Below are 22802 nucleotides of genomic sequence, written 5' to 3'. Positions count from 1 at the left end.
AACCTAAACATAGGCGGTTTTAAACGGGGGCCAGTGCCCCTGTAAAATTGCTCCTGGCCCCTGTTGTGGCCCCTGTTGTGAACAGATAAGATTTATTAATTTTGACGTGCGCTGGCTCGAAGATCGGAACTGACATGACGGAGTGTTCTATACGGACTCCTTAAAGCGCTACACGCACACTGTTACCTGCAGCAGAAAGACCAGCAGCAGCGCGAATTGTAAACTTCGGACGTGAGTGATAACAGCTGTCACGTCCGAAGTTTTTTGATTGAAAAGCCATCAGATACAGTAGCGTTGACACGTTTCACTGAGCCATATAAAGAAGTATTTTTTTGAGCTCTTTAGACTATGCAAAATAGCTGTGGCACTCCCAGTGAGCTCTGCCTCTTGTGAGCGGAGTTTCTCCACTTTGAAACTGGTGAAGACCTACGGTACCTCCGATCCACCATTAGTGAGGAGCGTCTAAGCAATCTTGGTGTGCTCAGCATTGAATCCAGAAGGTCCAAGGCTTTGAACCTTGATGCATTTGTAGACCGTTTCTCAAGGAGTCACAATCGCAGAATCTTGTTGTTGTAGTTTATCTACACCACCTCGTCTTCGAAAAAAATCCCTTCCACACATAACCGAACATCTGCGTTTTCAATCACATTCATAAGCATCCCAAACCTGTAGATGGCATTATTTCCCCAAATCCTACCCCCTAATCACATCGCCTGTGCTCTTGGAGCAGTAGTTGGGCTTCTAAAATTAAACATGTAAATAGCACCTGCACAATAATTAACGCTTTCAAGGCACTACTCCGATCCATTACTCTTTAGCTAGCCGCACACTACGCCGATTTTCAGCGTACCGAGCCAACTGAAGTCGCGAGTCAGGCGTAAAGACTAGTTTTCGATGGTACCGACTCATCTCACAGCCGATTCGAAAAACTAATCGGGAGCCAGACTGATCGGCGAGAGTCGCTAGCAATAGCCAATCATATCTTTCGCATATAACACGTGACATCATTAAACACAATTTCTAGCGCGAGAACTACGTGTCGGTAGCACCTAATGCAGGTATATACTGTAATTCCATAGACTGAAGCTTTATCCATAGACACAGTGGGCTGGAAAGCCACTCTGCTCAAGTTGTGTGGCTGAATTCCAAATCGCTTTAACTCCCCTATATAAGTGCACTATTTAAGGTTGGGAATAATAGCTCATGCAGCCTAGATAGTGCGCTACATATTCCATGTTGTGTCATTTGTAATTCAGCCTGTAGCATCTTCAAGTGTTGGATTTAACAGTAACTATATCCAATAGCCAATCACAAAGCTATTAAGTTGTCACGTGTCGCTTCAATCGCGACTGCACTCGTCAACAGTCGGGGGATATGTGCGTGCCCTGTCGGGAGTCGGCTCTGAAATGGGTCGGTTCGGTACCGCGTGGATCGCCGTGGTGTGCGGCTAGCTTAAGTCCATGCTTAATCTGGCTTCTGCAGTAAACAAAGGTCGCATGTTTGACGTCAGGGCAGATTTGTTGTCATTTTTTGGCGCAGATTGTGACGTTCTAAAACGCAAAACTCCGGTTATCTCTGTCTACACGAAAAGGCATACACGGAGTTTTCAAAAATCTTCACTTTGCCCGGAGTTTTTTTAAATATTCGTTTTTGATGTGTTTTCATGTGGATGACAGGCATGGGCGCAGATAGAGGGGGGGACGGGGGGGATTCGTCCCACCCAGATTTAAATTCACCTCTTTCGGTCCCCCCCCCCACACACTTATAGGGAGGAAAAAACGTCTATGCTGTCTTTCTTTGCATAAGGCAAACCTCACGGAAAAATCAAAAGACTAATTACTAGGGCTGCACAATTAATCGAATTTAATCGAAAATCGCGATTTTGGCTGCCACGATTGAATTAAATGAAAATCGCGATTTATTTCCATTTAAAATGCGAGCTCTGCTGCACATCTGATCAAGCACTTTGACCAGTACTCCGCCAAACCATTAGGGGGCGAACCGCCGCATGTAAGGTTTCATTACTCCGCCTAAATAAGCAAGCAAGGCAAGTGCGCAGAGCTTCAGTGCAGCGGTATCTTCTTCAAGGGGTGATAGCGTGAGAGTAGGTAACAGATTGAGGTGAGAGAGAAAAGCTACCCATGTCGGAACAACAGACTATTTAGCACTGGAGGTAATGTTGTGACCTGCCTTCGCTCGTGTTTAAAGCTAGAGCATGTTGATAGGCTGCTCTTTCTAGCTAAAAACTTGTAGGCCTCAGTATAATGCTATGTAATTGTTGCAATTGAGTTTTCAGTTCCTTCATCCTTTGGTAATTTCTTGGATAAATTTCATTTATTTGTCATTTGGAAATCAGAATTTCTCTTTCATTCTGCACTGAAAGCTGTTCATATTGTTTGTTTGAATGTAGTGAAATAAAATTTAAGTAATTTCCCTAACATCAAGAATAATCGTGATTTAATAATCGTGATTACAATTTTGATCAAGATAATCGTGATTATCATTTTTTCCATAATCGTACAGCCCTACTAATTACCATTCGGTTTATTGAGGTGCACAGCAGTACATACATAGTTGCAACAACTCACATAAAACAAAACAAAGACTGATATTCGGTTGGTTGAGCTGCGCAGACTGCACAGGTTGCGAGCTCGAGCTTGGTTGCTATGGTTACCTACAACAAGTTTGACAGGCATATCGGGGACAGCTCCTAGTTCAGGACCCCAACACGGCATGATGAAGGGTGCCAAACCGAAAAGGCAGAAAACGATTGCATCGTTTTTTTCAAAAAAAACGACTGTAAGTAAACTGTGCCTTACTTTATCACATCACCTTGCAATTTTTTGATAGTCTGTTCAAAGTAATGTCGTAGTGAAAGTAAAATCGTACAGAGTAGAGATGCCTTTCTGGTAGCCTCCTTCTTTCGGTGGTAGCCTGTAGATACAGTGCTCAGAAGGCAGTTTTAAGGGTATCAGAGTATATTCCTCGCACAACACATGTTGGGGTGGGGTTGGTTTGCTGGCAGCTTTGTCCCCCCCAGTTCAAAAAACGTATCTGCGCCCCTGATGACAGGCCAAAACGTAGAAAAATATCTTCGATTTAGCAGATACCCGGCTACGTGTGGACGGGGTCTGAGACTACTGTATGTGAATTTATTTTTTCTTTCTATTTTTCCCCCCTGCTGTACATAAAGAGAGTGAGATGATGACAGTGTGATTTAGATAAAGATAGTGATTGTACATTCAAGTCTCATGCTGTGAAAAAGAAAATTCATTCATGCTGTGAATTTAAAAAGTGTCATTGGACAGATAAAAGATTCATTGTATGCAAAAATAGAAATCTTATTTTACAAAAAAGAGAAACATGGTTTTAAGATTTATTGAGCACAATTTATGTTTAGGCTATTGAGACAGAATGTTTATCTCATTGTATTTATGCTCAATGTATTTTGTTTTGGTTTTAAATAAACTAAACAAAACATTTTGAACGCTTAAATATTGCCATGTTTTTTCCTTATGTGCCCCCCTGAAAAAACACTGGCCCCACCTCGGCCCCCCTAGTAATTTTGGTCTAGAACTGCCACTGAACCTAAACATGATCATATCAGTTGTAAACTTAAATACATTGATCAGGACCAATTTACATAAACAAAATGTGACATTGAAGAAAACATTAAAGATATTGAGATATTTTGCGTGATACACAATATTTATTACATGTCGTATAATTGATCATAATCTTGCCAAAAAAAGGGAACCTACAAGTATGTCAAAATTAGCACGCAATAAGCTTAAGTCACCCTAGTAAGGTTATGTTGAAGATCATCTTGAACAGATTAAAGCCTGTCGCTGAGTCCACCATTGCCGAGGAAGAGGCCAGGGTTCAGGGCAGGACGAAGCACCACGGAACAAATCTTCAGTCTGAGATTACTATGTGAGAAACACCTACAATAACAAAAAGACTTGTATCACATGTTTATTGACTTTAAAAAAGCCTTTGACAGGGTATGGCATGCAGCCCTGTGGGCCACTATGAGGAAATATAATATCAATGAAAACGTTATGAGTTATTGAACAACTGTACAGTAAGGCTACAAGTGTCGTGCACTTGAACGGGAATATTGGCAGCTGGTTCCACACCACAGTAGGAGTACGGCAAGGATGCCTCCTCTCCCCTACCCTCTTCAACATATACCTGGAAAGAATAATGGAAGATGCTCTAGAAAACCACTCCAGTACAGTTTCAATAGGAGGAAGGCCAATCACAAATGTACATTTTGTAAATGACATCGATGGCTTAGCAGGGAGAGAGGATGAGCTAAACACATTGGTGGAAAAGCTGGACAGGACCTCAGCTGCCTACGGAATGGAAATAAGTGCCAAAAAGACTAAATTGATTACAAATAATACACATGGGTTCCACACTGAGGTAAAAATCAAAGGAGCAACACTGGAACAAGTGAAAACGTTTAAGTGCCTGGACTCCAACATATCCGGTTGGGACCAAAGATCCACCTCCTACAATCACTTACTTTATCAATTTTCCTGTATGGCTGTGAGACGTGGACACTCACAGCAGACCTACAAAGAAGGATCCTAGCAACAGAAATGAGGTGCTACAGGACAATCCTCGGTGTAACACACAGGGACCACATCACGAATGAAACTATCCACCAGACTGTTGAACAGGCTATAGGACCACATGAGACCTTTCTCATGACAGTTAAGAAAAGAAAACTGAAATGGTATGGCCATGTCACACGTGTGGCCGGTCTAACAAATATTCTACTACAAGGGACAGTGCCTGGGTCGGAGGAGGGTTGTAGCCCAAGCATCCCTGATGACCCAACGACCCCATAGGTCAAGGGGTAGATGAGGTGAGGAGTCTAATTATTAAAAATGCATTCAAATTCTAATATAATTCTAAAAACAAATTATTCTTTTCAAATTGTTTTAAATTCATTTAACAGAATGTTTGTTTATACATAAGGAATTTTTAAAAAATCAAACACTATAGTTATAATTATTATATTCAGTAATAAATACTGTAAAAAGAACACTGAAATGTCAAGTCACTTGTAGTATGTTGTATATTTACTGTGAATTTAATCACAGTAACTATAAAATACTGTAACTGTTATTCCAGTAATAATCACAATAGTGTAATTGCTGTTGCAGTAACGATCACATTCATGTTTCTGTGATCAAAACACAGAACTGACATGTGCACCAAAAACTGTAGAATTTTAAACTATAAAATGTCTAACACGAGAGGCTCCAGCTTGCCTGCGACCCTGTAGAACAGGATAAGCGGCTACAGATGATGGATGGATGGAAAATGTCTAACACTGACTGGATTCTTCTTCCTGGGCTGGAATCCTCTGGTTGGGCTGCAATCTTCTTCCCTGCAGTGGAAGGAAAGGAATTATTCACTGACGTAGAAATTTATAGATGAAACTGATGGCTCTATGATTATTTTTGTTGACTCCTTACTTCCCATTAGAAATACCACAATATGTTTCTACTACTGAGTACAGTACATAAACTCTACATAAACTCTACACATGCATAGTACAAATGGTACACAAAACACACACACACACACACACACACCATTCTAATTTATCTTTTATCCAACAATATTACTTTAACATCAAACTGATAACGTTATCCACTAAATGTCACCAGATAATAAAAGCTATAAAAATTTAATGTGAAAATAGTTTATTTTGGTAATATTATACACACTAGCTGACTAGCTAATAAAGGCGTGTCTCTCTTCTTCTCTCTCCCAGTGCACTTTTAAAGTTACACACACAGGGAACCTGAAAACTGCTAAATTAATGTACAGTTACAGAATAACGAGCTAAGTTACCTTACTGAAGTCAAAGGCTGAAGAAATTGTGGAATCTTATCAGTCAGCTCTTGCAACAAAATTGTATGAAGAAAAGCAGGTGGGGAAAAATCCTGCTAAACATTACTGCATTGTATTTCACAGGAAAAATCTATTTACTGTAGAATTCACCCACCAAAGAATTTAGACCATGATGCTTTGCAGATCTACAGTAGGGGAGAGCGGGGTAATGTGAGCCATTTTTACTTTACTCACCTCTAGCCGAGCTAAAATGACATATCAGTAAAATTTACATGTTTCCTATTAATTCAGGCGGTTTCCTGGCTATGGAAATTATCAGAATGTCTTCAGGACAAAGGGCAATGAAAATATGATTGTTTTTTTTTAAAAAGTGGTCTTGTGTCTCACTTTACCCCAGCTCAGGGGTAAACTTAGACAAACCAGAGAAATCAAGGGGGTAAAGTGAACCAGTTGGGGGTAAACTGATCCACTTACGTTTTCCATTTTAAAACTACCATAACAACACATGTTGTAACAATTAGAATCCTGACAGCTAGATTGACAACCACACATTGCAAAACTAATGTCGGACTAGTATCAGAATCATGGGGATTGGTCAATTAAGCACATTTTTTTAAACACTTGAAAGTAACCCAAAGTACTAAAAAGTAAATCAAATACAACATACTATAATTTAAAATGTTTTAATTAACATTCACAGTGTGGGAGTCAGAACACAGGACCTTTAGAGCCAGCTAGTGTCTGGGGGTCAGAGCAAAGGACAATCAGAACCAGCTAGTGCACAGTCTGGGGATCAGAACATGGACCCACAATCAGAACCAGTTAGTACACAGTCTGGGGCTCAGAACATAGGACCATCAGAACCAGCTAGAACAGCCTGGGACTCAGGACACAGGCTAGACCCACCTGGATTAGAACATCAGCCTCATACTCTATAACAAGGCCTACTCTACATTCCAGCCCTGAAAGTTACAGGGAAAGGTGAAGAGTTGCTCTCTCCGTGTGGTTCCTCCAGGCCTATTTGGTTGAGGCAGCTTCTTCACCACATCATTTTCTTTTATAGCAAATGTGGGTCTCTCCCACTGTTTCTTGTTTCCCTGGATTCTTCTGAGGAATTATGTAAGTATTTTGTCATCCTCAACTTTCTCAACCATGCCAACATAACGGAGACTCCTGTGTTTGGTTGCAAAGTTAACTAGGACAAAGTCACCCACGTTCAGATCTGTGTTTCCAGGATCACTTCTCTCATCCTCAGAGCTCTCATCATCAAGTGGGACAGGAACATCACTCTCCTCAGAGCTGCTACCTATGATTTTCCTTTTGGGTGCTTTCTTTTTCAGTTTTCCTTTTTCTTTGCTATTTTGCTTTTTCTCTGCCAGTTTCTTTTGTCTCTCTTCATAAGCCTTTTCTATTGTCTGCTTCTCAGGAGTATCTGTTAGGATGGCTGTCTTCACACGCTTTCTTTTGGTTTGTGCTCTGGGGGGACATTTGGGAAGTGGTAGGATTTCAGGAGGAGACACATATCCAGGTCGACTGGGAACATCTGAGTCAGCTGGCGAGGCACATCCATGTGGACCACGCGGAGTGGATGAATTAGCATCAGCGAGTGGATCATCTGCAGCAGGTGGTTCATTTGCAGGGAGTGGACCATCTGGATCATGTTTAAGACTAAACTTAACTTGTGCTTCATGGTGGGGTAAAGTGACACAGCGTCTCACTTTACCCCACAGCATTTGTCTCACTTTACCCCACAGCAGAGGTGGAAAAACCCGGGTGCAGAAAGTAAAAACCCTGCCACATTTTTTGCTCCAGCCAATTCAATGAACCAGCTGATCCTAATTACCACATCCCCTAAGCCAGGTTGATGAGCTAATTGGTGAAATCACCTGTGTTGAGAGCACAGGCAGAAGGAAAACCTAGGCAGGACTTTTACTTTGTCAATCAAGTTTTTCCACCTCTGCCCCACAGCTACCATTTTAGAAAAAACATTCTAGCAATTCAGGCTAATCTTCAACTAGCATCAATCACATGGTTTTCTATGTTGGAAGTTCATCAACATGTATGATACAAGTTTTTCTACCTGAATCAATTTGCTTTGACACAATATTTGATTAAGTTCATAGCAAGAAAATTTACTTTTACATGCAAAAAACACATTTTTGTGGAAAAAAAAAAACAAACATACCACAGCACCAACTTCACCTTCCTGGCAAGGGGGGATTGGGAGGGGGTTGAAAACATAATGGTCACATGACCCCAATTGTGTTCCGTTGCCTAGATACAGGGGGTGTCTCACATTACCCCGCTCTCCCCTAATGTACTGTATACAGGTTCTACAGGAAGCATTTGTTCATTATACAGTAAAAATGCTGTGAAAACTACAGAAATTTGTTACAGTGTGCCTTCTTTTGTCTTTTTCACAAACAGCTTTTATGTGAGATTGTTATTATTGACAGCACTGTTATTCTCTTTCTTGGTAATTAAAGTGGCCTGGACTTGTAGTGGGGCTCTATAAACGATTAAAAGTGGTTGATGTGTTCCAGGGCCGGAGCTTGCCTTTCCTACATGGGAGCAAAAGATCAGAATCGGTGGAATGGTGGGTTTCTTTTTCCATACATAACTTTCTGTCCCTAGAATAAGGAAAGCATGTGTGTGGTTGTTTTTTCAACCCAAATGCTGTGTTGAGGCTGTTGGGCCATTTTATTGGGTTATTTTAAATCATTCTGGGATGTTTTCTGGAACCAGCTGCTGGATTGCTTTCACCACTGGATTTTTTTAGAGTGCTGCTGAAGTATGCTGTATCGAGAAGCTTTCCTGAAAGATGAGGGTAGATCTTAAACCTCATTTTATTTATCTGCTCACCTGTGCAACATTATTGGTAACTCCTTCCTGTCTCACTGAGGTTGATTCCTGCTGTAACTGTCCATCCTAAACAAGCAGAACATAGCAGTCATAAGGAATGAGTTACTGAACTTTAAAATGACCAAACAAGGAGCCTTCCATTATCTCAACGTTCACTGACATAAGACACGTGAAGGAATGCAAAAACACACCAAAGAGAACTGAATTATCTCATCAAGTTCAAAAAGGAGTCAATACTCGTCTCTCATTTCCTTTTCTGCATCATAATTACAGGCATATGGCATGAAAAAGAACAACTGTAGCTGATGGGACAATTCTATGATAGTAAAATGCAATGGGACAAGAGATGGCCCAAAAACACGTGACTAACAGTTGTACTTGCTCTCTTGTTGTGGCAGTGCTATCTCACTCCATAAACCCAAACACCACTGGTCAGCATGAACATATGGCTAGCTAGCTGGTTGATGATCGACCCAGCCATCTCCTCCAGGATATTTATATTCTTCCATGGATAATGTGAGCTGGAATCACTCAGTAAAACATCACTGCGAAGGAAAGTCTACATTACTGACTACAGTATCAACACAGCCTGATACAATATCGTTCCAGAGCTTAAATTTGTTCAGTTTCAGGGTTTTTTTTTTCTCGTATGTAAGGGTAGATGTGTGGCCTATACAGCAGTGGAATTTGAATTTGTTCTTTCTTCTCTGCCTCTGATGAATTGGCTGTGATTGGCTGGATGGCCATTCTGTGAATCTAACTACACCTGTGTCTCAGTTCCAACACCCCCATCCCCCGGGTGTGACACCTGTTCCCATGGTTACACTTTCACTCTCAGGAATGTTGCAGAACTCGAGTTTCATGGTTTTTTTCCGGCAAAGATTCCGGAGCACTGAGTGCAGGTACAGAGCAGAGTGTGGCATATTTCTCCCTCAGCAGGCAGACAGAAGTATCAATAACAATCTTTGAGCCTCGGGACCATTTTGTTGCTGTTGGAAAACTAATAAAGAAACTCCAACTCCAGGCAGAAGCGGTGAGATGAATGAAGCCCAGCATGGAGTGCTGAGTAAAAGTAAGTGCTGTGTTGGAGAGAAATGTGGTTGTATTTGACTGAGCTCGTGTAAAAACAGCAGTAAAACTGCAGAACTGAAATCATCTTCCCTGTAAAGCTGCTGTTTATCGGCTGTGTGTTCTATATTCGAGTTTCTCTCTTCAGTTTCTCATCTATTAAACACTCAGAGAGTTTGGGGGAGTGTAACTGGAGCGCATGTAATGGTGCAGCTGGGCTTTCTGGGCGTCTCCGCGGTGTGTGTTGATGTGCTATGGGGAAAAGAAAAACAAAAATCACATTAAATGGTTTTAAAACTCCAAAATAACCACAAAAAAGCGTTTCTTCATGCTTTATAGGTTAATACCGAACCCACACGACACAAAGTAGTTTCTACTGTCGCTAAGAAGTGTAAACTCGAGCGGCGGCTACAATTATCGACACCTTAAAGCAGATACGCAGAGCCTTTATTTTTAAATAAGTTTCTGAGTGGGCGGCACGGTGGTGTAGTGGTTAGCGCTGTCGCCTCACAGCAAGAAGGTCCTGGGTTCGAGCCCCGTGGCCGGCGAGGGCCTTTCTGTGCGGAGTTTGCATGTTCTCCCCGTGTCCACGTGGGTTTCCTCCGGGTGCTCCGGTTTCCCCCACAGTCCAAAGACATGCAGGTTAGGTTAACTGGTGACTCTAAATTGACTGTAGGTGTGAATGTGAGTGTGAATGGTTGTCTGTGTCTATGTGTCAGCCCTGTGATGACCTGGCGACTTGTCCAGGGTGTACCCCGCCTTTCGCCCGTAGTCAGCTGGGATAGGCTCCAGCTTGCCTGCGACCCTGTAGAAGGATAAAGCGGCTAGAGATAATGAGATGAGATGAGAAGTTTCTGAGTGGATAGGATCTCCGTCCGTGACTCTTGTATGCTGCATAAATGGGAATAAAAATATATATTTTTGAGAGTTAAAATCCACCGCAAAGTTGTTATTGGAGCTGAGCCAGCCAGCCCTCAGCGCGTGACGTCACTGATTTGACGTCACCGATTGTGGGTCGAGTGACCAGTGTTGCCAGATTGGGCGGTTTTCCGCCCAATTGGGCTACTTTTGATTACATCTGGCGGGGAAAAAATGCATTGGGCGGGTAAATACAATTTGGGCTGCTTTTGCCAACAACTGGCGGTTTTTTAATATTGTGAAAACTGCACAACAAACCGTTATTTTATGGTTTAAAAACAATACAAATACAAAATTCAGTATACATCACTCACTCGTATTATGGTCATTGCAGTGAGTTATTCAGTCGCTATAACAACGTGACGTCACATCAACAAACTAGTGTAGTGCGCCGACGCAGAAGCCTGAGGCAGAAGCCCGCGCTCTCTCAACTCTGGTATCCTAGTCGTTCTAGGCTCTGTGCTGGTATTCTGGTAGCGAAATAGTCATCATGCCGAAGTGGGGAAAATATAAAAAACTTTACAGGAAGGAATGGGAGACCGACCCTGAATTAAAAACCTGGATCGCGCCTATCCCAGCAGACGACAGCAGGGCTCGTTGCAGGTATTGTAATGTTGAATTAAGAGCACACCTCAACGACTTGAAAGAACATGGTGCTACAAAAAAGCACAAGTCTCGCTGTCAGCCCAGCATTAAAGCCTTTGCTGTCCCAGCGGGATCTGGTGCAGGACAAGCCACAATCAAAGATGATCAAAAACGTCGTGAACTTAGGGTTGCAACCTACGTTGCCTGCCATACATCCATCAATGCTGTCGATGATTTGTCTGATATACTCCAAGAGGAGATGGATGCATTCAAAATGCACAGGACAAAATGTACGGCCGTTATAACATCAGTTCTGGCACCGCACTTCAGAGATGAGTTAAAGGAGGATATCGGTGAGTCTCCATATTCTCTCTACCTGGATGAAAGCACGGATATTGAGGTATTTCACTCACGTGACCAAGTCATGTGACGCTGCCATTTTGGACGGCACGGCTCAAATCAGTTTGAATGCGAGGAAGGCGACAAACGAAAAACATAAAAGAAAAAGGAGCGAGATGCAGAAAACACCTTCACTATCCAGCGACGTAGGGCATTTACAGGGCGAGCAGAGGGAGAGGTATTTGCAAAAATTGAGGTTAGCAGGCTTAGAGAATGACGTTTACCTGCTTCCACCAGGATTGTTCACTGACGTACGGAAGTACACGAAGCCCTCGTCTTTACCTGACTTCGGCCCACATGATCTGTATACCTATGTCGTTAAAAACCCATCGCCATACACAGGTATTGATCTGAAAGCGTATAAGAGTTTGGATGCCTACAAATATTTTGTGTCAGGCTGGGTAACATGCCTTCATCAGCGGGTCGTCCCTGGAGCCGGTGGTCGCCATCTGATTACAGCTAAGGTTTGTTCACATTTTCATTTACTTTCAGTCCTCAGGATAAACAAAATGTTATTAAATGTCATTGAAATAACTTCTTAGTCTGTTGAGACATGGCCCGTTATAAATTTGCTGTTACCAGGCAATGACCAAGAACTGTATTATTAGGGTCGGTGTAGTTGTAGCAGTGTATTAGCAACTAGCTGTTAGCACTAGCTAATGTCAACAACATCATAGCTGGTATGTTACTGTAGCAATGTTTACGTTCAGTCATTTGGATGACTGTTAAAACCTTTCAGTCTCAAGTTTTTCCTTTACTGGATTTACTAGTTTACTGAGCCATCGCACGCTCTCCGGCCGAGCCGGGAGCCATCGCGCGCTCTCCGGCCGAGCCGGGAGCCATCGCGCGCTCGCCGGCCGAGCCGGGAGCCATCGCGCGCTCGCCGGCCGAGCCGGGAGCCATCGCGCGCTCGCCGGCCGAGCCGGGAGCCATCGTGCGCTCGCCGGCCGAGCCGGGAGCCATCGCGCGCTCGCCGGCCGAGCCGGGAGCCATCGCGCGCTAGCTCAGTAAACTAGTAAATCCAGTAAAGGAAAAACTTGAGACTGAAAGGTTTTAACAGTCATCCAAATGACAACGTAAATATTGCTACAGTAACATACTAGCTACTGTTGTTGACATTAGCTAGCTTGCCGTCCAAAATGGTGGACACCGGGGCGTCACGTGACCCTGTGACGTCAGGTGAAATACCTCAATATCAGTGAACAAGCTCCTCTGCATTTGTGTGAAGTACCGCTCACAGAAACACGGCAAGTTTGTAAGTACCTACCTGGGGCTGGTCAACCTGCTCAGCGCAGATGCTTGTGGCATAGCAGATGCAATAGTGACTTTTCTCGGTGAGTACGAACTGGACATCAAAAATATGGTGGGCATTGCCACAGACGGCGCAAGTGTTATGGTCGGAAAAAATCATTCAGTTTTTTCACTTCTTAAAGAGAAGCAGCCTAGCTTGCAGCTTATTCGCTGCGTTTGCCACTCACTTGACATTGTTGCTAACAAAGCAATGCAACTTCTCCCAAGCAACCTGGAATACATGATCAGGGAAACGTACAATTGGTTTGCGCATTCTGCAAAACGCCAGAGTGATTATAACAGCATCTACCGGGCTATTAATGATGGCGGCTGTCCGCTTAAATTAATATCACCCAGCTCAACCCGATGGTTGGTGATCGCAGATTGCATTGAGAGGATTTTAGATCAGGAAGATGCCCTCAAGCTACACTTCAGTTTGGCATCAGGCGCAGAGCACTGCTATGCTGCCAGGATTCTGAATGATATGTAGAGTGACAAATCAAACAGCATGTACATGCACTTTCTCCGGCCTGTCTTGATTGAGATCAAGACTGTGAACAAATATTTTCAGCTGGAAACTGGAGATTCACTGGGTGTGTTCAGAGATCTTGACAGACTATATATGTCTACACTGAGGAGAATTGTGAAGCCCAGCGTACTACGCATGAACAATGACAGTCGTCTCAGGGAGCTTGACCTGAAATCATCAAGCCTCTACCTTTCACACCAGGATGCAGATCTGGGTTATGACTTCCAGCGGCAGTTGGAGGCCAGTACATTAGCACCAGAAGTGAAGGAGAGGATTTTATCTCGGTGTTTTGACTTTCTAAAGGAAGTGCTGGTGCAATATCAAATGCGCCTTCCTGCATCATTGGAAATGCTGCGCAAACTGGAGCTGTTTTGCCCGACCTCTGTGATGTCCGCGACAAATAGGCCAGGAGTTAAAGATCTGCCCACTGACTTTTTCTTGTGCTCATACGACACCTTGGAGTGCCAGTGGAGAAACGTTGCTTCAGCCGGCTTCTCAGGTGATCAGACAATTGACGCATTTTGGCTGCAAGTTGAAGCATTCAAAGATGCTGGTGGAAACCAGTGCTTTAAAGAATTAGCCCTCGGTGTGATCAGACTACTCACTCTGCCAATATCAAATGCTCACGTTGAGAGAGCGTTCTCCCAAGTGACACTCCTGAAGGATGACACAAGAAACCGCACGGGATTACGGCTCCTTTCCAGCCTCATGGGTGTGCGCTCTGGCCTGAGCAGAAATGGATGGACATCCGCTACCTTCAAACCTCCCCGGCAGTTGTTGGGGAGATTTGATTCATCCATGTATTAGCCAGCTGACCTGGCTTCAAGTAACTGTGCATAGTTCTAAAAGTTCTTCAAATCAAATCAAGTTCTTCAAACGAAAGACGCTGATTCTGCGTAAAGGTAAGATGACTTTTATTATTTACGCCATGACCTTTGTTAATTGCGTCCACTGTTTTAATGCATTTACTGACTGGCTTAAAATAACTTTTCACGGCGTTGTGTGCTCTTGATCCATGTTAGCTGTCATACTGTAGACTGTAGTGCCGTGCGTCTTTCAGCACCCTGGTGGAGAGTGACTGTTCATGTAAATATGGTCTCCATATGTCCATAGTAATCTTTTTACATGTAAATAGCAGGTGGTTACTGCTGCTGTGTTAACTTGGGCCTGGCACTGGGATACACGAGGTGTATTTGGCAAGTTCTGTGATTGTTTTATTATGCTCTTTTTGGTTGTGATTTGCTATCTGTAACAGTCTAGATATTTCTGCAGTGTCGAGTAAGGCCACAAGAGGGTGGCGCCTACTTTTTTGTATCGTGTATGCACTATCTTGTTCTCCCCTGCCACACGGACTTCCATTCTCTTTCTTATGCTTATATTCTCTTGTAAGTGGTGATAGCGTATCAGCCTATGCGATCCTACGCATGTATGACTAATAAACGCAACTACCGTTGAGATCTGGCAACTTAAGCCTTTGGGCGGGATTTTATTGGATTGGGCGGGTTTCAAACTGTGATTGGGCTGGAAACTGTCACTCTCATCTGGCAACACTGAGTCTCATTAAAGCAGGATGGGTGCTATAACTTATGCAGCATACATGGACATGCATGCGTTTTCACTGATAAAACGTAAAAGGCTCATTAAATAATCAGATGAACTGAGACAATCACATTCTGAAGCAAATTAAATAATCTTACACCTCTAACTTAAACACACAATACAAGTCACATGTTTTAATCTAAATGCAGGGAAACAACGCGGTGTTTTAATCCAGATGAGAGTCGGAGTTTACCCGTCTGTGTTCTCGCTTCTTGAAGGCCGACTGTTTCAGAAACAATCTGACTTTCAGTTCTCCGTTCATTCACTTCTTCCCCGTAAGGGCGAGATGGCAGCGATATCCAGTTTAGAAATCAGACGGCTGCTCCACTCTTTCACTTTTCTTCATACTGTGTGTTCCGCCATTTCCGTGGTCGCCAGTGTCCTGTTTTAACCGTGGTGTGCTGGGGGGCAGCACATCCAAGAAGGACACATCCAGGCTGGACAAACTGATCAGGCGGGCCGGCTCTGTGCTCGGCATGAAGCTGGACTCTCTGGTGACGGTGGCAGAGAAGAGGACTATGGACAAACTACTGAACATCATGGACGATGCCAGTCACCCTCTGCACACCGTCATCAGCAACCAGAGGAGCCTGTTCAGTGACAGAATGCTCCTTCCCAAGTGCAGGACGAACAGACTCAAAAACTCCTTTGTCCCTCATGCCATCAGACTGTACAACTCCTCTCTGGGGGGGAGGAGGGGTAACAGGAGGACAGAGGACGGGAAGGAGCAGTAGCCAAGCCTGACAATAAGCAATACTGGACAATGTGCAATATAATGTGCAATACCTCTCCTGCTGGACTTTTTTTCCCCTCTTCCCCATATCTTATTCTTTTTTATATTTGTATATGTAAATACTTAATTTAGTTTATCTAGAAGTTTTTCTCTATTTTCTGTTCTCTGTTTATCCTGTAATGATGCTGCTGGAATCTTAATTTCCCTGAGGGAACCCTCCCAAAGGGATCAATAAAGTTCTATCTAATCTAATCTACTGCTGGGCTCAGGCAATTACTAAAACCCGGGATGGAACAGGATGTCACCAGTTTTAGCAACAACCGCGGGGAGGTCACTGCCCGAGCGATATGTCCCGTCCCTTTCAAGCCCGGGTTTTGGCAACAACCCTTGGCTGACTCTGGGAGGACTGGTGCAACTGAACTTTCTTTTATTTAAAAAATAAATACTTTCATTTTCTTGTAGTTTTCTTTCCCTTTAATTGTTGGGCCTGCACCCTCTTTCAATACGGTCTTATAGCCAACGCTCCTCAACAGATCAGAGGTCTCGTACGAGTCTTCAGTAAAATGTGCAGAGCAGAGGAGAGACCACTTCATAGGCGCCCAATGTGCCCATGAACTTCTCGCAAAATGCGTCCAAATCTTTGCAGTTTGAACATTCTTGGGCCATGAATGCAGCGTAAATCCACCTTCTGTCATGTTGCTGCACCTGCCAGTAACACATCTACGTGGCATGGTGATAAATTAGCTCAAAATGGAGAATCGGAGTTGCAGTCAGCTCTGTGTTTTAGTTTAGCGGAAATGGCGATGAGACCGATAGACTTCCTGCTGTGACGTCACAGATGTCAAGGTCATTCACTCGGACCGCTACCTATATAAATCACTTTAATCGTAAAAATTACTATATTAGATTTATTACTAGCGCTTTAAACGATTCCTGTGCCATTCTTGAGGTCTCAAGGCATTTATAAACGAAAGTGAGGCCATGGCTCTGCGTATCTCCTTTAAATTGTTTTCATTACTTGATATCTTTAAGTTAATATGCGAGAGCCCTTTATATTTTGTTTATTTTACTTTTTTATTTTATTTTTATTTTGCTCAACCAAAAGAAGGAATTGTTTGTGACTTTGAAATGCTTTGTTTGTTTGTACTATATGTTCTCAATAAAATTTTGAAGGAAAAAAGTCTTATAAGGAGCGTGTGAGGGGGGAAAAGAAAAAACAAAATTATATTAAATGGTTTCAAAACGCTAAAATAACCACAAAAGTTTCTTCATGATTTTTTATATTAATACCAAACCCACACTCCACAAAATAGTTTCTACTGTCGCTAAAAAGTGCAAACTGCTCCATTTTATCTGTCACTATTTATTCATCACTTTTAATGAACTGGACAGAAATTAGTCATTTAAACTAAAAAAAACCAAAAACATTTAATGGTGGTAAAGAAAACAGTATTAGACTTGAAGTAGCTTTTCTATTAATTACAAATGATTTGAGTCTCCTTCAGATGTGAAGGATTTTTTTTTTCCAGTTTTAACAGCATGTTTATTTTGTCTTTTCTAGGAGTGAAATTAATTTCAGCTGAAGAGATCAGTGTCTTCAGGAATCAGCAGTGAGTCCATGAGCTGTGTGTCCATACACTAATATTCAAAAATGGAGAGCCGTGATCTGGACACAGATAATGTGACCCCACCCTCAGAAAAGCGGTAAGCTGCCATGTTCTAATATTTTAGTCATTAACTGTTCATATCTGAAATATGGAGTGAGTAGATATGAAAAGAATAACTGAACAAAAATTTATCCTCAGAGTGAAAAGTTATCAGTCCCCACTTTAAACATTCAGATTCTGTTCACTGTCAGTAAAATGATGTTCTTATAAAATAATAAAGCAGTTAAAGAGTAAAGAGTAGGTATGAGACGATACACTAAAGCCACGATGCGAGTCGTATCCCAATACAGGCTTCACAGGACCAGACTGATGAGACGGTGTTGACACAAATCACACCACTGCAGTATCAATACAGTAGGAGTGTTCAACTCAGATTCTGACACATCAGCATTTCTGGGAGACTCTGAAGATCCATTAAAGTTTATCATTCCCTTTTTTTCATATCCTATCGACTAAGACCAATAATTAGAACAGGATGTTTCTGTAGGAAAAAGAAGGGATAACAGAAACTATTGAAGTGTAAGCACTACGAGGTAATAACGTTTATTCTACTGTTTTTTATGAATGCGTTCCTTTGTTTATTCACATTTACAGCAGCTGTGATGAGAAACAGGATGAGCTCATTGGGACGATGCGTATTTCCTGTTTCTGTTAGAAAGCTACTAGACAGATAGCTACACTATAACCCCAGAGATCTGGAGAGCCGGTGAAGTCGCTGCTGGAGTTTAGTGCAGAAGAAAAGTAGATCAGGATTTATAATATCAGGTGTATTTTTCCCCTGTTATGAAAATATTTTTTATCTTTTTCAGTGGAGCTGTAATAAAGCTATTTCATGGCACCATTGGTAATATAGAAAGATTGTTTGAGGGTAAATTGTGCCTTAAATGATTAAAATAACAAATGAGTGTCATCACATGTGCTACTCCCTCTGCTGCTGCTGCCGAGTGTGTAAGAAGAGGTGGAGGTCATAATGAATATTGAACAGAAATATGGTGATATACGATATGATACAAATTCATCTCAGCGGCATTTTGTGTCGGAATTCTGTGGAAGAAAAACTGTCTCATGTCCCCTCTGTAATGTTGTACAGTGAACTCCAGAAAAAGAGATCAGACTCACCAGAACCCAGCTGGGTCTCCATGAAGAGTGATGCATCTATGGGTCAAACTTTTAACTTTAAAAATGGAAACCCCTCACCTGTACACAGGTAACATCCCATAATTCACACAGTTAAAGTCACTGTAGAGTGAAAGGCCGTGTTACACATTCCTTTATCCAGTCCAGATCATTAGCAGAGTTTTGATATTTATCAGTTTGTGATACTTTAATTAGGTCCCAATGCTGCTCCAATACTGTCACTGAACCTTTTAGAGTAATTAATATCAGTAACTGTGCAGTTCAGTGTTTCACAGTGTCACGTACAGGATAAGGAAGCAAATTCATCTGGATGTGACAATAAAAGTGATCGTAATGGTGAACAAAATCCTTTAAATAACCAATAAAGACACATTCTGCTGTTCATTGTTAGTGAAATTAAGTCAAATTAACAAATCAGTTAAAAACTGTAACTGGTTTCTATAATGAACTGTCTGTAATGTTGTACAGTGAACTGCAGAGAAAGAGATCAGACTCACCAGAACCCAGCTGGGTCTCCATGAAGAGTGATGCGTCTATGGGTCAACCTTTTAACTTTAAAAATGGAAACCCCTCACCTGTACACAGGTAACATCCCATAATTCTCACAGTTAGTCACAGTAATGGATGTGCTCCACTGTCATTAGCAGCTATTATGATTTCTATTATAGTTACTTGGTCTTAAGCAGGGGTTTTTCTACAAAAATTTAGTATGAGGGCACTCACCCTGGCAAAGGAGCGAAGCGACTGGGGGGTTCCCCTTCCGCCGTGCGAAGCCTTTGAAAAATTGAGGCTATAATGGGACATTCTGAGGCTATCTGAGAGGGAATTCATAACAAATTGTTTATTTGAAAAAGAAAATAAAACTTTGTCACAAACAACACTTAATCCAAATTCTAATACCTCATAATTCAAATTACACATAATACTAATTCCTCATGATTCAAGTTTATGATTCAAATTCACATGAATCAAACTTACAAAGTATTAAACATTCACCAGAGAAATCTGTTGTTTTCTTATCCTAGAATAAGGCAGAGTTAGTTGTTCAAAATGGAAAAAAAAATTCCAGAGCAAAATTATTTTCTTGAAAAGGAAACTAAAAAAGTAAACATTGTAAAGTTGGAATCCAACCCAAATCACAAAGTTTGAAACCATGCAAAAAATGTAAGCGCGCTAAAAAAAATACATAGTTGAACTTTTCCTGGAACTCGGCCTTTTTCTCATTTTGCTTTTCCACTGAACACTCGGTGCCTTCATCAGAGCAAGACATCTGGTCTTCATTCATCACGGATTCCGTGATGCCGCTGTCACAGCGCTCGGTTGGCGCGTCCTTCAGTGAGGCCCTGGAACCGGCAGCACGGACCGATCCCTCGATTGTCGCGATCCCGCCATTGGAAACCTCTTTATCCGCTTTGTGACAGAAAAAAGAAGTCATCTTCTTCTGCCCAGGACAGTCTTTGGCTTTCTTCCGGTTCGTGCCGCTGGATGACATCTTTAAATGCCCAAGTGTCAACAAAAACAACTCACAAACTACTTCTGTCAAAAGCTCCCGCACCAGTGGGTGAAAGGTCATTCAGTCTTGAGAAATCTTGCTCTACAAGTCAGCTGACCTTGTATGTAACCCATGTCAAATCTCGTGAGAGCAGCTGCAACAAATAACCAACTAAACAACATGGCGCTTCGATCTGGAAAACACCAATTTGGATCGTTTTTGCACCGTCTGGCGGTGTATCTACTATGATTGGAATATTTTTGGAGTAATTATAACGTATTTGATGATCAGGCACATTGTCACGTGGTGTTGCTGGGATGTTTTCACGGAGAAAAGATCGTTTTGAGAAAGATTGCATGTTGTGCAGTAGCATATAAGTGCATGGCCTAAGTGTGACTTGGGGTTCAGTCGGCATTTCGGTAAGGGGGCGCACGCCGAGAGGAAGAGGGCGCAGCACCCCTGTTCCCCGGTTTAGATGAAAGCATGCTTAAATGATACTAAAATGCTTTCGAGGAAATAGTGTAAACATTTATTCGAGTGAAAATGTCTTATAAGTAACGTCTTAAATGCTGAAGCAAGAAATGCGACTATATGCAAAAAGAACTGAAACAGCTCATTGATTTCTCTCATTCATCTTTTGAACTCAAACCCAAAGGTCCTCATTGTAAAGAAAAAAACGACGAGGCCTGGCCTTACTATTCCGATACTTTTGGAGGGGAATGTAGGCAGAAAAAATAATTAGAAACCTAAAATTAAAACGGGACACTACTTTTCTTTTTTCTTTTCCAGGTCCACAATGTTGATGTATTTAGTTCTGTGTTCTCTAAATAATTACTCACGTGCTCCATTTATCGCAGTAAAATTCAGGCTAAAGCTGAGACTACAGTATGAAAGGGATGAAAGTTATTGTCTTTAACAGCGACTATTTTTGTTCGCAGTGTTTTACAGAAGGCAGGAGACAGAAGAGAAAAGATCATCACAGATACAGGGTAAGATCAAACCCAACACCATGACCTGACACTGACGCACTGGTATTATAAACCTCTCTGCTGTTATTATCTACAGGATTCGATTATAGAAAATGTACAGTCAAATCAGGTAAATCCATAGTGTTAGCATCATAAAGAACGGCTATCTGTGGAAACCAGTCAGAAAAACTGTGATCTTAAACTGTAATAATTGGAGCCCAGGTCTCACCATGTCTTCTTATTTCACCCTGTCACACAGACACGCCCCAGAATTTCCTGCTGTAAATGAAGTCCAGAAAAAGTTCAGATTAAATCTGATGAAGAAGTTTCAGTGTTTAAATGGAGTGATAATAAAGCAGGAAAACCGAGTGCTCCTGAATGAGATCTACACAGAGCTCCACATCACAGAGGGAGACAGTGGAGACGTCAATAAAGAACATGAGGTGAGACAGATCGAGGCAGCGTCCAGGAGAAAAACAACAGAGGAAACACCAATCAAATGCAATGACATTTTTAAGCCCTTATCTGAAGAAGACGAACCTATCAGAACTGTAGTGACAAAGGGAGTGGCTGGTATCGGAAAAACAGTCTCTGTGCAGAAGTTCATTGTGGACTGGGCTGAAGGGAAAGCGAATCAGGACGTCCCCCTCATTTTTCCACTTCCTTTCAGAGAGCTGAATCTGATGAAGGACCAAAAACTGAGTCTGATGGAGCTCCTTCATGTCTGTTTTAAGGAAACAAAAGAAACAGAAATGTCCAGGTTGGAAAAGGCTCTGTTCATTTTTGATGGATTGGACGAGTGTCGTTTCCCTCTGGATTTCCGGAACACAGTGAGAGTGTGTGATGTAACTGAATCAGCATCAGTGCATGTGCAGCTGATAAACCTGATCAAAGGGAATCTGCTTCCCTCTGCTCTCATCTGGATCACCTCCCGACCAGCAGCAGCTGATCAAATCCCCTCTGAGTACGTCCATCGAGTCACAGAGGTACGAGGGTTCAATGACCCACAGAAGGAGGAGTACTTCAGGAAGAGGGTCAGTGATCAGAGCCTGGCCAAGAACATCATCACACACCTGAAGTCATTAAGAGGCCTCTACATCATGTGTCACATCCCAGTCTTCTGCTGGATTTCAGCTGCTGTTCTCGAGAGAATGTTGGGTGAAGCAGAGAGTGGAGAGATCCCCAAGACTCTGACTCAAATGTACACACGCTTCCTCATCATTCAGACAAACATCATCAGAGGGAAGTACTCAAAGAAGCAGGAGAGTGATGAGGAAATGCTTCTCAAACTGGGAAAACTGGCTTTTGAGCAGCTGAAGAAAGGCAACCTGATCTTCTATGAGGAAGACCTGAGAGAGTGTGGCATTGATGTGACAGAAGCAGCAGTGTACTCAGGTGTGTGTACGCAGATCTTCAGAGAGGAGGTTGGGCTTCACCAGAGTAAAGTGTACTGCTTTATTCATCTGAGCGTTCAGGAACATCTCGCAGCTCTGTATGTGCATCTGACCTTCATGAAGGAAAAGAGAAATGTTCTTGATCAGAGTCGGCCCTTTAAGACAATTTCAGATGTACACAGGAGTGCTGTAGATCAGACCATATCCAGTCAGACTGGACATCTGGATCTGTTCCTCCGCTTTCTTCTGGGTCTCTCACTGGAGTCCAATCAGAAACTCTTACATGC

General features: G+C 42.4%; 1 protein-coding gene across 1 annotated transcript in view; it reads left to right on the top strand.

The window, feature by feature from the left end:
* The first annotated feature begins 9647 nt into the window (after positions 1-9647).
* LOC132870621 (NACHT, LRR and PYD domains-containing protein 3-like) overlaps positions 9648-22802 on the top strand; it is a 627732-nt gene continuing 614577 nt past the window's right edge. Inside the window, exons 1-5 of the mRNA XM_060904345.1 lie at positions 9648-9808; positions 17419-17561; positions 18615-18731; positions 19130-19246; positions 21092-21142. Coding sequence (XP_060760328.1) covers positions 17509-17561; positions 18615-18731; positions 19130-19246; positions 21092-21142 — 338 coding nt within the window. The 5' untranslated portion in view covers positions 9648-9808; positions 17419-17508. The remainder of the gene's footprint in view (positions 9809-17418; positions 17562-18614; positions 18732-19129; positions 19247-21091; positions 21143-22802) is intronic.

The sequence above is a fragment of the Neoarius graeffei genome, chromosome 22, assembly GCF_027579695.1.
Source record: "Neoarius graeffei isolate fNeoGra1 chromosome 22, fNeoGra1.pri, whole genome shotgun sequence".
NCBI classification, from domain to species: domain Eukaryota; kingdom Metazoa; phylum Chordata; class Actinopteri; order Siluriformes; family Ariidae; genus Neoarius; species Neoarius graeffei.
The sequence above is the reverse complement of the archived record's forward strand: the minus strand, read 5'-3'. Positions and strand labels throughout refer to the sequence as shown.